The sequence below is a fragment of the Chiloscyllium plagiosum genome, chromosome 3 (genome assembly GCF_004010195.1).
Source record: "Chiloscyllium plagiosum isolate BGI_BamShark_2017 chromosome 3, ASM401019v2, whole genome shotgun sequence".
Lineage (NCBI taxonomy): Eukaryota > Metazoa > Chordata > Chondrichthyes > Orectolobiformes > Hemiscylliidae > Chiloscyllium > Chiloscyllium plagiosum.
In genome coordinates, this window is record NC_057712.1 from 94298833 (window position 1) to 94313666 (window position 14834).

The following is a 14834-nucleotide window of genomic DNA, read 5'->3' on the forward strand; positions in this document are numbered from 1 at the left end:
AGGGATGAACTCGGATTTCACCAGTTTCCTCATTTCCCCTCCCCCCCAGCCTGTTCAGTCAAATCCATCAAATTCAGCACCGCCTCCCTAACCTGCAATCTTCTTCCCGACCTCTCCGCCCCCACCCCAATCTGGAATTCCCTGCCCAGTGAAGCAGTTAAAACTACCTCATTGAATGTCTTCGAAGCAAAGATGGGTAGATTTTTGAATAGTAAAGGAATTAATGGTTATGGGTGAACGGGTGGGTAAGTGGAGATGAGTCCACGAAAAGATCATCCATGATCTTATTGAACGGGAGTCTGAGCTCAACAGGCTAGATAGCCTACTCCTGCTCCTTTTTTTTATGTTCTTATATTCCCCACCATATGAGTGAAGAAATTTCAACTCATCTCACTGAAATGGCCAACCACAAATCCTGAGAGTTTGACCCCTTGTTCTAGATATCTTGGCCTAGAAAAACATCATCCCTGTTTTGGGTCTATCCAGCCACGTCTGCATTTTATATGTTTCAATCAAATTCCCTCTCATTCTTCTAATGAGTACAGATAGGTTCATTCAACCTATATATCTCTGACATTGGACAAATTTGCCTTCCTATGAATTAGTTTAGTGAACCTTCACTGCACTCCCTCCATGGCACGTATATCTTTCTCTTAGGTAAGGATAGAAACTGCACACAATACTCCAGCACTCTGTATACCTGTAGTACGATTTGCTTGTTCCTTTACTCCGACACTCTTTCAATGAAAGCCAACACATTATTTGCTTTCCTGACTACTTGCTACACCTGCTACACCTGAAAGGTACCTTAGTACATCAACCTTTCCCAATGTATCACATAGACTCATGTGTGCTTTGCACCATTCTTGAGAATCCATTGATTCCATGATCCAGGGTTGGGGGTCAGTTGGCTGGAAGGTCAATTTGTGTTGCATAGTGATGCCAACAATGACAGTTCAATTCCTGCTGTTGCTGAGGCTACCACAAAGGACTCTCCTTCTCAACCTCTCCCCTTGTTTGAAGTGTGGTGGTCCTCAGGTTAAATCCCCACCAGTTGTCTCTCTTTAATGGGAGAGCAGACCCATGGTCTGGTGAGACTATGCCGACTTTATCTTTACTAACTCCATTACAGTATTCCTGATGAGGGGCTTATGCCCGAAACATCAATTCTCCTGCTCCTTGGATGCTGCCTGACTGCTGTGCTTTCTCAGCAATACACTCTCAACCCCCATTACAGTATTTGTCCATTTTGGTCTCATCTGAGTACTCTAACAGTAGCTTTATGAGAAAAAAGCATCAGTAACATTAATGATGAGGTAAAATCAATAAATGGTTGAAATAGGCGGTACCCATTGAGCATTCTGGTTTCTATTGGGTTTCCAAAAGCCTGCTCTGTGCTTACAATGGACCTTCTGCGTTATATAAATCCTATTAAATCCTTCTGCATTATCACCATTGATATCCACCTTGCTATTGCATATATAATCACGTTGAATGTTACTGGGAAGCAATGTATTCTGTTGGTGCAGTCTGTTTCAGTATACAGTAAAATCTACTTACTGTTATAAGTTGGGTGAGGAAGGGGGTAAGGGGTGAGGGTGGAGAACAGGGTGTAGTGGTGATATTGCCAGATAAGACTGTTTCCATGAGCATGTATCAGTTTATGGAAGACTGCATCAGCTCAGAAGCTGAAACAGTGTTAAACTGTATTAAACTGCCTTTTACTACCTGTTGTTAGCTGATAATAAGAGATTAGTTGTGAAATGATGTATTACAGATATATAACAAATTATATGTAGGATATCCGAGGTTAAGTCCTGATACCCTGCAGCCAATAGTGCAAATGAAAGTTCAAAATTTTATTTGGTCCTCACAACAGATGGAACACAGATTAGACTATTTTAAAGATTTTTAGTTATTATTGATGTGTGTGTTGATAAGCTGTGTTTCAGGAATTGCTTTAAGCTACTAAGAGACAACACAGTCTTTCAGCTCCAAGTCTGGATTTCATTGGGTATCAGGTTTAACCTATGTTTTCAAATAAATTACAAACAAAAATTCTTAGGTAAGGAGGTTTTGTGTTTGCAATTAAAATCTCTAGCACCTTTCTCCCCTACCCTGAGAAACACTCATAAGCCCAGGATTTAAAAGATAGTAGGATTGAAAACATTAACTGCATGTCTTCAGAAACTACATCACAAAAAACAAATTAATGGAACAGTAAGGTATTTGAATATGATATATTCATGACTGCTTATGGAAGATGATTTTAGGAAATTAAAATATAGACTTGGTGCTTGTCTGAAAAGAAAGGTTATGTTTCGTTTCTGTTTTCCTCTTGCATTTCACTCCCCTGATTTTCAGGAGACTATACGGGAACTATTATAATTACACTGATCTGCCTAATGTTCTGTTCAACTTCATGATAGGAAATTTGCTAATGGAGCTGTGTGAAACAGTCGACATCCACCTACTGCACAGTGAAGAAAAATATGCACAAAAGTGAATGCTAATGCTTTATGGAGCAGAAGTTTCTTCCATAGGACTGGCAAATATGTTTTGTTCCCCTGCCCTACACCGTACTCCCCTCTCACACCTCCCAAGTCTACGACATTTGGATCCTGCACACCCATGGCAAATGGTGTGACTGTAGAAGAGGATTTCAAGACACTGCCTTATTTTAGTGATCGTCACTATGCATAGATCGTAAACATAAGACATTAGGACTCAGTACACTAGCTCTGATGAGTTCAAGACAAAAGACTTTGATTGTGTGTTTCTTTTTAGCAATGTGAAAGAAAGAAATTATGGTTGCATTTAGACCTGCAAGACTCTGACCTTTGAGATGATGGTCATTGGAAACACTCCAGCATTCATCACAATGGACAATAAGAAAGTAGCTTGTGATGAAGCTCAGAAGTGGTGAAGAATCAAATCAGATAGAATTGTTTCCTGTGTAGGATAATAACTATTTGGAGCAGTCTTGCAGAAGAGATGGTCAAGGTTGATAACATCAGTAATTTCAAAGAGTTAAACAGTTATTTTGTTTGGGGTGGGGAGGTAAGCTGAGGGTGAGTCCAGAGCCACGAGGCACTGTTTTTAAATTAGGGGTCACCCTTTTATAACAATGTTGAAAAGAACTTTCTTTTCTCTTGAGGATTGAGAAATTTTGGAACTCTCTGCTTTAGACGGTAGTGGAAATAGGGTCGTTGATTCCACTGCCTAGTAGGAATTGAAGGTTAAATTGTGAGTAGATAATGATGTGGAATTTGAAACACAAACAGATTAGAAGGGTCTAACAGCCCATTCCTGCACCTAATTCATATAAATGTATGAAGAGAAGCAAGAGGAATTCTGTTCATGCAGTGAATCTATGCTACTTTCTTAGGCACAATGGAAAGATATCACAGTATGACTGACCTTGTCTTCAGTTGAAAGCTAAGATAGGACCAAACGATTCTCAAAGTATCTGACAAGGAATGTACAGAATGCCAATTTTGACACTTTTGCAATCTGGAGAATCTTTTACAGTCCAACAAATAACATTTTCATGGTCATGTGTCTTCACATTCATCCACTTCACCTATCCATGAATTGTGATGGACAATTAAACCAACCGACAGGATGAGGCCACTGCACAAACTACTGCATTCTTATTGATGAAGGAGCCCAGCACATCAGTGCAAAAGACAAGCATGAACTGTTCACAGCCAACTACAGCCAGTGGTGCTGAGTTAATGATCCATCTTGGCATCCACCATCCCAGCTGTCAAATATCAGCCAACTCAATTCACTCCATACGATACATCAAAAAAAGCTGATACAGCAAATGTGTACAAATGCTGAGGACATGTGATCCATAAATAGCTGTGTTCCTGAACATACCGTTCCTGTATCGTGACCACACTGTCAATGTGGAATATTGCCCACCAATGCAATCTCAATGCAAAAAGCAGGACATAGTCAATCGATTAATTATGGCTATCTACACGCAGTGCTCTTACTCAGCAATAACATTTTTCACTGATACTTATTTAGCCATGCACAGCTGAGTTCCAGTCCTCACAATAGCTTCAATCCAAACATGGACAAAAAGAGCTGAATTCTATAGGTAAGCTGAGAGTGACTGCCCCTGACATGAAGGCAGCATTTGACCAAAGGTGGAGTCAAAAGGCCTTAGAAAATTGCAGTCAACAAGAATTGGGGGAAAACCTTTTCTCTTTTTGCAGTCATACCTAACACAAAGGAAAATGGTTGTGGTTGTTGGAGGCCATTCATTTTATTTCCAGGACATCATTGCAGGAGCTCCTCAGAGTGGTGTTTCAGTCTCAACCATCTTCAGTTGCTTCAATTACATTCCCTCCATCATAAGGTCAGAAGTGGGCATGTTCACAAACCATTGCACAATGTTCAGCACCATTCACAACTCCTCAGATATGAAGCAGTCCATGACTAAATGCAGCAACACCTGGACAATATGTAGGCTTCAGCTGAAACATAACAACTGATAGTTGTGCCACACAAATGCTACCAATCACCATATGTAAACAAAAGTGTCTAAGCACCTCACCGTGACATTTAATGTCATTACCATCAGTGAATTCCCTCACAATCAATATCCTGTGTTACCACTAATCTGAAAATTAACTGGACCAGCCACAGATACAAGAGCAGTTCTGAAGCAGGAAATTTTGCAGAGAGCAACCTGTCTTCTAATTTCCAAAATCTGTCTACCATCTACAAAGGCACAAATCAATAGTTTGATGGAATACTCTCCATTCGCCTGGATAACTGCAGCTCCACAATGGTCAAGATGTTCAACACTGTTCAGGAATAAACATCCATCTATATGTAAATTCACAGTCTTCCACACCAATAAACAATGGCAATAGTGTATGCCATCTACCAGATGTAGAAACTCTCCCTTGTTCCTTCAGGAATACCTTCCAAGTGGACAATTTCTACCATCCAGGAAGATGAGCAGAGAGAAAGACCATCCCTGTAAATTTCTTCCAAATCATACATTGTTTTGAGTTGGGAACAATATTACTGTTCTCTCATTACTGGATCAGATTTCTGGGTACCTCAAGGTAGTTGGGGATGGACGATTAATTTTGGCCTCGTAACTGATATCCACTTCCCATGGAGGACAAAGATGCACTGGCTCAGGAATCTCAGGAACCAATTAAATCATGCTCTAACTAGTGACTTTCAGTTAATCTTGGATTACATTTTATGCTACAATATACTATGCTTCCAATAAAAGTGCACACTATTCCAAAAAGATTGTATATACTTAATTTTAAATCTCCAGTTGATAATTATTGTGCACAACTTTTCAAAATAACTAATTTCATTGAGGCAGTGCTAACAGCCACTGCAGTATTATAATAATTGTCTAATAATCATTTCTGAAATGTAAGATTGGGTGCTGTGAATGCACAAGTATACAATATATGAAATAGAGTTGTGGTTTTAATAAAGACAAAATATACCTGGTCATCATGTGTTTGTAATAAAAAGAGGCAGACTATTTATGATAGTCACATTTTAGACTCACAGGATATCTCCAGCTAAAACTATCCCCCTACTCAAAGAAATGGGCAAGCATATGCCGGCACTACAGTTCTCAAAGGAACAATAGGGAGACAGCTCAATGAAAGGGCCATTTAGAATACATCCCTGACACATTACAAACACTGTTTGAGCGAATCTGATACCATTTCCCAGAATTTTCCACTAATGATGTTCTTGTTATGCTGCTTCTTTGCCAGCTCATTGTTGTTTTTGCTTCCATTCACCTCTGAGTCTCACAGGATGCCTCTGAGGGAGACTGAGGAGCTGTATCATCAGTACGAGCACAGCACGATGAGATAAGCAATGTTGTACTGCTGTCAAGAAAGCCTGAACTGCCATCATTTGCACAGCCTGCTAAAACTGAGGCGATAAAATCACTTTTCTGGCACATACCCAAATGCATAGTGATTTTTTATTTCATAAATGAACTCTGCTCTGCGACTTAACAGGCTGTCACATTGGGGCTGAAGAGTGGAGCGAGAGACTGATGCAATACAGCTGTGAAGAGACAAAAACATCACCTGGGCTTCAGGGAGTCCCACCGTTATCAACTGCTGAGCACTTTCTCTTCATTTCAGATATCACTGTTAGTGTGGCGAATGGAGAAAAGCAGATGTACTGACTAAGCAGATTTTGCAAGCTGCTGGACCTGGAGTGCTGCTTCATTGCAGGATTCTGAAGATGAAAAACAGGACAATAGCTGGCTTTTCTGTCACCAAATGCTCTGCATTTCAGTTTTTGAAAAAACGGGTAAGATTTACGGTTGTTTCAATTCATGTTTATTGTACTGCATTTTCTCTGAAAGAGCAATTATCTCAATGTCACAGCTTTAATCTGACAGCGAAGACACTGGATCAGAATAGCTGGTTCAATATAAATGCCAAGGGATAGAGTTACAAAATCTATTAGTCTCAGGTGTCAGTTAAAATTAAGAATTCTTTTTTAAATGGCCCTGCACAACAGTATACAATAATATTTTGAAATATTTTTGATTCAACTTGATTTGTCAAAATGACCTTCTATATTGCAAGGTCTGATTATTAGAAATACCATTCTGCATAATCTATTTATGATGATTTTAAGGTTACAATTAAGTTGAAGCTGTAGTGATAAGTTCAAATCTCAATGTCACTGTTCATTACACCAAGAATGACAAATAACTATTTTAATTTCATTGATTGACCTTTGTAATGTAACTTATTTTAGTACATAATTCAAATCAAAATACAGCATTATCTAATTGATGACTTGTGCAAAAGAATCTCATCCTAAATACTATTTGCATTCAGTATAGTCTATTTCCGACCACCCTTCTTTATGGTTACACATATTCAATAAGCTTTCAGGTTCATATTATTAAGTTTCAGGTGAATGCAAGAATTGAATTTGTAATTGTTTTAAAAGCCAAAGCATGAGTGTGTATTGGATGTCTTGCAACATCTCTTCATTTTTATAATGAATGAATTAGTTGCACTCAAACCTATGAATTAAACATTCCACTGGTTTGTCCTAAAGACAAAGCTTGCATATCATTGCTAGTGTCCTGACTTATATTTCAGGTGAAAGCACTTGCAAACATTTCTATGAATGAATGTTGTAAAGACTTATCAATATAATGTCCAAAGCAATTATAGTTGGTCACTGTAGGTCTTTCTTGTTGTCTTTGACCTAAACCCTCAATCCTGCATCAAATAACATTAGTTCTTTGAAGATAAGTCAATCCTGTGTATAATCAATAAATCAAACAGTATTGTGCTGCACCAGTAATAATAGACTGCTGCATATTAACAGATGTGATTTTTTAAAATATTGGTATGTGCATGTAAGAGCAAAAAGGACTCTTTTACTTAACATCGTATTTTAGTTGGCATTGCAACGTTTGTAAACTCCCATAACAATTGAATCAAATTGAAATAGCGTTATTTTCACATGTACCAGTTGAGTACAGTGAAAGGTAATAATCTAAGTTATATCCCATTCTTTTCATAAAAGCGTGTTATTACATCAATTTAATAAAGAATTCCATAATACAAAGTTATTTTTCAACTTATGCTATGGCAGTTTGTTATGGAAATATTGCACATAATATCTACTATGTGTCACCCTGACTATGTTTGGCTCCCAAGGGACTAAGGCATGCTTTCTATATTCCAACCTTATTTTCCAAAAAGCCTAAACTGATGGACAGCAGCTACGAAAAAACACCTCCTATGACCTTAGCATGTATTCATTGATTACAAATAAGAAGTAAAATTCAAGAATCATGAGGCTAGATGGATTGGCCATGCTAAATTGCCACGTAGTGCCCTGGGTTGTGCAGGCTAGGTGGGTCAGTCATGACAAATGCAGGGTTACAGCAATAAGATGAGGGGAGATAGGATTCTCTTTGGGAGATGATGTAGACTCAATGGGTCAAATGGTCTCTATCTGCATTGTAGGGTTCTATGATTCTAAGTACTCTTCCATTACTTAAACTCTCAAGAGCAGTGATTATATTCTTATATTAAGAGCTCAACTGCATATTAAACCTTGGAAAGAAAAATATGAATAATCTCTAATGGACCTATCACTTGCAGTCAAGATTAGAATCTATGAGATATTAGGAAGATAGGAAAATAGGAGTAAATGCTGTCGATTAGTTCCTTGTTCCTCTTCCAGTATTCAGTAAGATTATAGTTCATCTGCAAAATAGTACACATACTGCTTTTGCTCCATATCCTTTTATAACCTTTCATTAACAAAAGTCTATCAATCATGGTTTAAAAATTACAGTTGAACTGACATCAATTTGGCAATTGCAAAAGCATTCCAAGCTCCTACCACACTTCCTAATTTTAATCTTTAAAAGGGGGGTATAATTTTTGAACCATACTTTCTAGCTCCACATTCCCCAATCAGCAGTAATAGCTTCTCTCTATCTATCCTTTGTTCCCTTTCACCTCATGAAAACTTCAATCAAACCTCAAGCTTCTGAAGTTTAGGAAATACAACCCCAATCTGCACAATATCATCTCAGACTTGAATCTTGAAGTTCATATATTATGGCAATTCTGCAATCCCACAAAAGTGAGTACACCATTGCAGTGGGATAGAGTTCAGAACTATCATAGTACTCCAGGTGCTTTCTAACTGGGGTTTTGGATAGCTGTAGTATAATTTTATAACATCGTGTATCGTGTTCTGTAGATTCAATGGCCACAGTTCCATCAGCCTTTTTATTATTTTCTGGTACTGTTTGTGATATTTAATAGTTCATTTACCTAAAATCCCATGTCTCGCATGAACTCTACAATTTCTACATATTCACCATTTAGAAAATATTCTGTTCAATTCTTTTTAGATCCATAAGGGCTTAGACATTGGAGCAGATTAGGTCATTCAGCCCATCAAGTCTGGTCCACCATTCAATGAGGTCATGATTGATTTAATAATCCTCAACTGCACTTTCCTGCCTTTTCCCCCTTTACCCTCAATTGCCTTTTAGATTAAAAATTTGCCTTATCTCACCAAAGGTGCACTTAATGACTCAATCTGAACAACCCTCTGCAGTAAAGAATTCCATAGATTCACCACCCTCCATGAGAAGAGATTCCTCTTCATCTTGTCTTATATGGGTGGCACCTTATTCTGAGAATATGCTCGCTGGTCTGAGACTCTCCCATAAGGGGAAAATAATCTTCCCATATCACATTTGTCCTCATTGAAGTTCATCTCTCACATTTTTACTGATTCATTATCTCTTTTAAAATGATGGAAATATACTATTGCTACGTCTTTAGACACATGACCCTTCACTCTTGACTCTATTAATTTTCCGACAATAATTCTTGTGCCCAGAGACCTATTGTGCCCTGGTTGTCTTTTCTCATCTGTCTTAAAAGCTAAACAACATGCAAAAAGTTTCCAATCTAAATCAAGAGTTCTCAAATTGAGAAAAGTTTAGAAGAGTATAGTTCTGAAATTTGCAATATTTTGACCTTTTTTCTATAAAATTGTAAACCATCTGGTTCTAAGAATTTGTTTCTCTCTATTGCCATTATTCCCTCATTATTGTTGTTTTGTTTACATTAATTTTGGGGAATCTCTGCTGATTTAATATTTGTTTCCTTGGATTGTCTAGCATACTAACCTCTTCCTCCACTATAAATATCATTACAAAGTAATCAAATCAACATCTCTGCCACTTTCTTTTTTTCATTGAAAACTGAATGTTGGTATTGTCAAGGGATTCATATTACTTTTGATTGCAATGGCTCTGATGTTGCCTAATCTGCAGACCACTTCCAGAAATTCCTGCTTTAAATTCAGACTTACAGTATCAGCAATATTTTGCTTTTGATCCTGGTCCCTGCATTATTCCTAATGTCATTGTGAACATTTTTATGTTTATTTTGATGACATTCAATTTTCTTTCATAGTTTTTTTTTTAATTTTTATAATCAATTTTGTCAGCCTTTGTGGTTCTTTGAATCTCTCCCATTCACCAGGACTTTTGCATTTTTGTACTTTTCATTTTATGCTGCCTCTTACATTATTAGTCATTCCTGGCATTTATTTTCATGCAGAGCTCTTGTCCCTTAGAAGTTTAAATTGGTTCTGCATCACATGAAATTGATCATTTTTTTATCCCATTCACAGTTTTCCCAGCTTACTACAGACAGACAATCACTATCATGCTGCAGTAAAGTTAGCTTTATAAACAAATGTCTCTTTCAAAGACAAATGCTGAAATTGATCATGTTATGCTCACTATAAAGTAAACAACCACTCACCATTAGGTTTTTAACTAAATCTGGCTCATTTACTCATACCTGAATCTAAAGTGGCATGTCCCTTGTTGGTTTGTGTAATTTGATTGAATATTATGTAATTAGAGACTATGTCATCTGTAATAGCACAATGCTGTCACAACGAGATGGAATCAAAATCAACTGTAGAGTCTCAGTGTAGTTCTCTCCTACTCTCTCTTGCGTAGATAATTCCATACTGAATAAAGCCTAGTAGTGTTACTTACCTGAGTGCCAATCTGATCTTACCATAGTTTGAGGACATTTGTTTTTTATTCTTCATAGGATATGGATATTGTTGACCAGACCAACATTTAATGCCCATCCTTATATGCTATTGAAGGAATAGTAGCTGCCATTTGTTGAACAGACTGTGGTAGTTTGTGGTTGAGTCTGGATGCTGTGACCAATCTTCACTTCTGTATGAGGCCTTAGAGCCTGCTTGGTTAACAGTGCTAGTGATGAATCACATGGGAGTCTTCACGAGAGTAATTATTTGTCTTAATAGCTCTATGTAGTTTATTGCATGACAGCAATAGGTGCAAGTTACAATGGCTAGTTTGACATAATTACAGATATGATCAGGAGTCGGGGTGTCATCTTCAATCAGGACTTAGAGCTAGACTCCTTGATTCTCTACTCAGGATTCTGTGACATCAGGTTGGTGGACCACAATACAATCACTAACATTGTAGGAAATAGGACAGCCATTTAGCCCTTCAAGACTGTTCCATCATTCAATAGGTCATGGTTGATCATCCATTTCAGTACCTTGTTCCCATTTTCTTCTCACAAGCTTTGACCCCTTTCGCCCCAATAACTATATTCAGCTCCTTCTTAAAAACATTCAATGTTTTGGCTTCAACCATTTTCAAAGACAGAGAATTTCACCAGGCTCACCACTCCTTGGGTAAAGAAATTTCTCCTCACCTCAATCCTAAATGTCTTATCCTGTGACCCCTGGATCTGGACTCCTCTGACTTTGGGAACATCCTTCCTGCATTTATCCTGTTCTATGTAAACAACCTATAACTTCACAGCTGATATCAGGTGATCTATGTACAACTTCCATCTAAAGTCTTAACTCCTTTTATATTTATGAATTCTACCCACATCGCCTCCACTGTTTTAAAGCAAAATTCCAAAAATATGGAACAAGCACGGATTCACCACTGCTTATTTTTCAATATTATCCTCTCTTATCATTTCAATGATTTTGTCCTTAAACCACTGAGACTACTTCTGTTCTTCCATTTTCCTCATCTTTCTTGTAGATATTATAACTGGACATATATACTGCCCACATTGCCAATTATCTTTCAGCAATGCTTCAGTAAAATCTATATGTCAAAACCACCAATTTCGATTTGAGCCTCCAATCCATTCTATTTGTTCCTTCTGTTCCATGTATTTATGTGTAAAAAGCAACACGCAATGCTGCAGTGCACGAAGCCATGTAATGTGAGGATCTCAGGGGGCACCTTTGATGTTCCTACATAACAAGTTCCTGTTTTCAGTTGTACAGGCAGGTTTGGGAAACCCCAGGTGCAGGCCAGGCACTTCCCCACAGGGATGAAGGAAAATAATTCAGTTTTGTTTAAGTCCACATGGACACAAAAGAGCCATTGGCAGTGTTTGATGAATAGCAGTTTAATGGAATATAGTTTTCTCCTGAAATCGGATTTCAAGATTATCTCATATTTGGCTCACTGTTGTTGCTGGGGCCTTGCTGGGTGTAAATTGGTTTCAATGCTTTCTAGATGACAATGGCAACTTGACTTCTAAAGTATCTTGTTGGCAGTACTGTGTTTCTGGATTTGGTGAGTCTGCGAAAGGCATTATACAAAAGCAGGACTTTTCTTTCTTATGGGTCATCCCATGCATCTCCTAATTATATTACTGAGAGCAACAATTTAAAAGGTATGATTGCACATTATCAGTTTTTCCTTTTCATTGAGGAGTTCTACATATTTTGAGAAAGCTAAAAATTGTGAAGGGAGAAATGAAACATGAAAATGTGTAATAGGCAGTGAATGTGCTATGTTAGGACTGAGGCTGAAGCAGTGCACTGTTGCCACTATTCCACAGGGCACACTGTGAAAACAGTGTTCCCAGTTACTGGGATGGCCAATAAATGACATTCCTATATCAAGTTTTAAGTAAAGAGAACTTTATCATCCAGGCTTTTAAAAATAAATTCAAAACTACTCATTTCTTAAAACTTACTAAATAAAATGCACAAATCAGTCTATATACACTTGGTATTAAGAAAGGGTATTTATCCCCTCAAACAGATGCACATTCCTCAGGAAGAGATAAAGAGTGGTTTTCCATTTTGGTAGATTCCACTTTTTTTTGGAGAAAAAAAAAAATTCTGGCAATTAGTTTTTCTTGAAGGCAAAAAGATGAGGCATAGAAAGCTCCAATGTCTGTTGACCCCACATGTCAGAAGATCACAGCAGATACCTAATCACGTATGGTTGTCACCGGAGTATTTGCAGATACAGCTTGCTCAGCAATACAAAATAGAGGATTTCCTTCAAATCACTGTTTAGAAGAACAATGAGGTTTCACCTGGAACACAACAACAGGATTCATCACAGGAGATTACTCAGGCAGCCTTTCCATATAAGCTTTTTGCTCCCCAGATAATTCCAGATGCCAAAGTCTATTCTCCTTCTAGTCCTTGTTCAAACAGCCATAGCAGGAACCTACAAAAATAAAACAGTTATCATGAGTCATATGAATTTTAGAAAGCCTTGTGAAAATTAACTTCAATATCTAAATGGCCTCATTTAAAGAAATCACTCCAGATATCTCCAAAAGTTTGAAATAAATAAATTTTCCATAATCCTTCAAAACTTAAATCTGCCAAGAAATATTGAATGTGAAACATCTTTGTCATGGATAGCATTGCTTGTATAGAATTGTCCAAAGTCAAAGTGACTGCCCTCAATTACAAAAGACGTTTTATGGTTTAGTAAGAGATGTGCACTTGTCACTAAAGAATTAAAACAAATAGAAAAAAAAGTCTGAACATAATAAAGCACAGCATAAATGGAAGCTAAATGGATTGCTTGGTAATTTCTCCTTATCATTTTGTTGGTGCTGATATCCTGCAATTGGAGAATAATAATGTGCCAACTAAATCGGCAGTGTAACATTGTGATTTGTCTCGTAAACCCTGCAGCTTTATGGTATCATTTCTGTAACTGTCTTAAATCTACATGATATCTGAGACTGTGATTGCCATATACAGGTGAGGAAATGGATCAGGAGCGCAAAGGTCAATGTGGACAAGTATCAGCACACACATTTGAACAATTCTGATGCCTTTGTGAGGGCTACAACGCAAAAAGATGCAGACCCACAGTTAAGATGTCAGTCTACATGTCAAGAATGCCATGTTTCTCAAGTAATGGCTATCAAGGTTGGAACTCGGGCAAATAGCAGAAGCTTCAAAGTAAGCCAGTCAATCAGAATCATTTAACGTTTTACTAACACAATTATCACAAAAGTTTAACCTTTGGAGAGAAAGCAGAATTAACACTTTGGATCCAGGGACATTTCTTCAAAACTAGACTCGAAACACTAATTCTGCTTTCTCTCTGCAGATGCTGCCAGACCTGCTAAGTTTCTCCAGCAATTTCTGGTTTTAATTTCGGATTTCCAGTATTGCAGTTCTTTGTTTTGCAACAATTTTATCTTTAATATCCTCCAGCATTAATTATTCCAGGTTTATCTCCCAACAACCAAACCTGACAACAGGCCTTCAATAATCTGGCTGTCTGATTTGCTGCTTAAAATTTGTATTCCAATGAAATATAGTCAGAACTGAAAACCAATTTATTGAACCATTTAAACCTGAAGACGTGAGTGTCTTTGGCCAAAGTGAGCCATTCTCGATTATTGAAGACCGTATTACTAAAATGTATCTCTGTGCTACTGATGGATTACAGACATTATAAAGTCATAGGGTTTTACAGCATGGAGAGGGGACCTTTGACCCATTGTGTCTGTGCCAGTCATCAAAAACCTATCTACTCTTGTCCCAATTACCAGCACTTGGCTTGTATCCTTGTATGCTATGGCGATCCAAGAGATTAACTAAATATTCTAAAACATTATGTTGGTTCATGGTACTGCCACTGTTTCAGGCAGTGAGTTCCTGACCTCATCAGTAACTCTAAGATGAGAGGTCATGGGTTTCAGCTAGAGACTCACAGATTTAAAACAGCAATGAGGAGGAATTACATCTTTCAGAAAGGTTGTGTTTCTGTGGAATTCATTATGCCAGAGTCAGGTGCATGCTGGGACATTGAGTCAATCTAAGGAAGACATAGCCAGAAAGATTTTTAATTGGTAAGGGATGAAGAAGTTATAGGGAGCAGGTAGGAAAATGCAGTTGAGACCAAGATGAGACCAGCCATGATTGTCTTGAATGGTAGAGCTGAATAACCGACCCTGCTC

The 14834-nt window shown here is 37.8% G+C and overlaps 1 protein-coding gene across 3 annotated transcripts in view; it reads left to right on the forward strand.

The window, feature by feature from the left end:
• Positions 1–6222: 6222 nt before the first annotated feature.
• The window catches only part of sgk1 (serum/glucocorticoid regulated kinase 1), a 99054-nt gene continuing 90442 nt past the window's right edge, over positions 6223–14834 (forward strand). The window contains exons 1-2 of one of the 3 annotated variants that reach the window (XM_043686298.1): positions 6223–6327; positions 13624–13827. In XM_043686298.1, the coding sequence (XP_043542233.1) occupies positions 6259–6327; positions 13624–13827 (273 nt within the window). In that variant the 5' untranslated portion in view covers positions 6223–6258. The remainder of the gene's footprint in view (positions 6328–13623; positions 13828–14834) is intronic. The other 2 variants (XM_043686304.1, XM_043686308.1) reach the window with 2 other exon arrangements.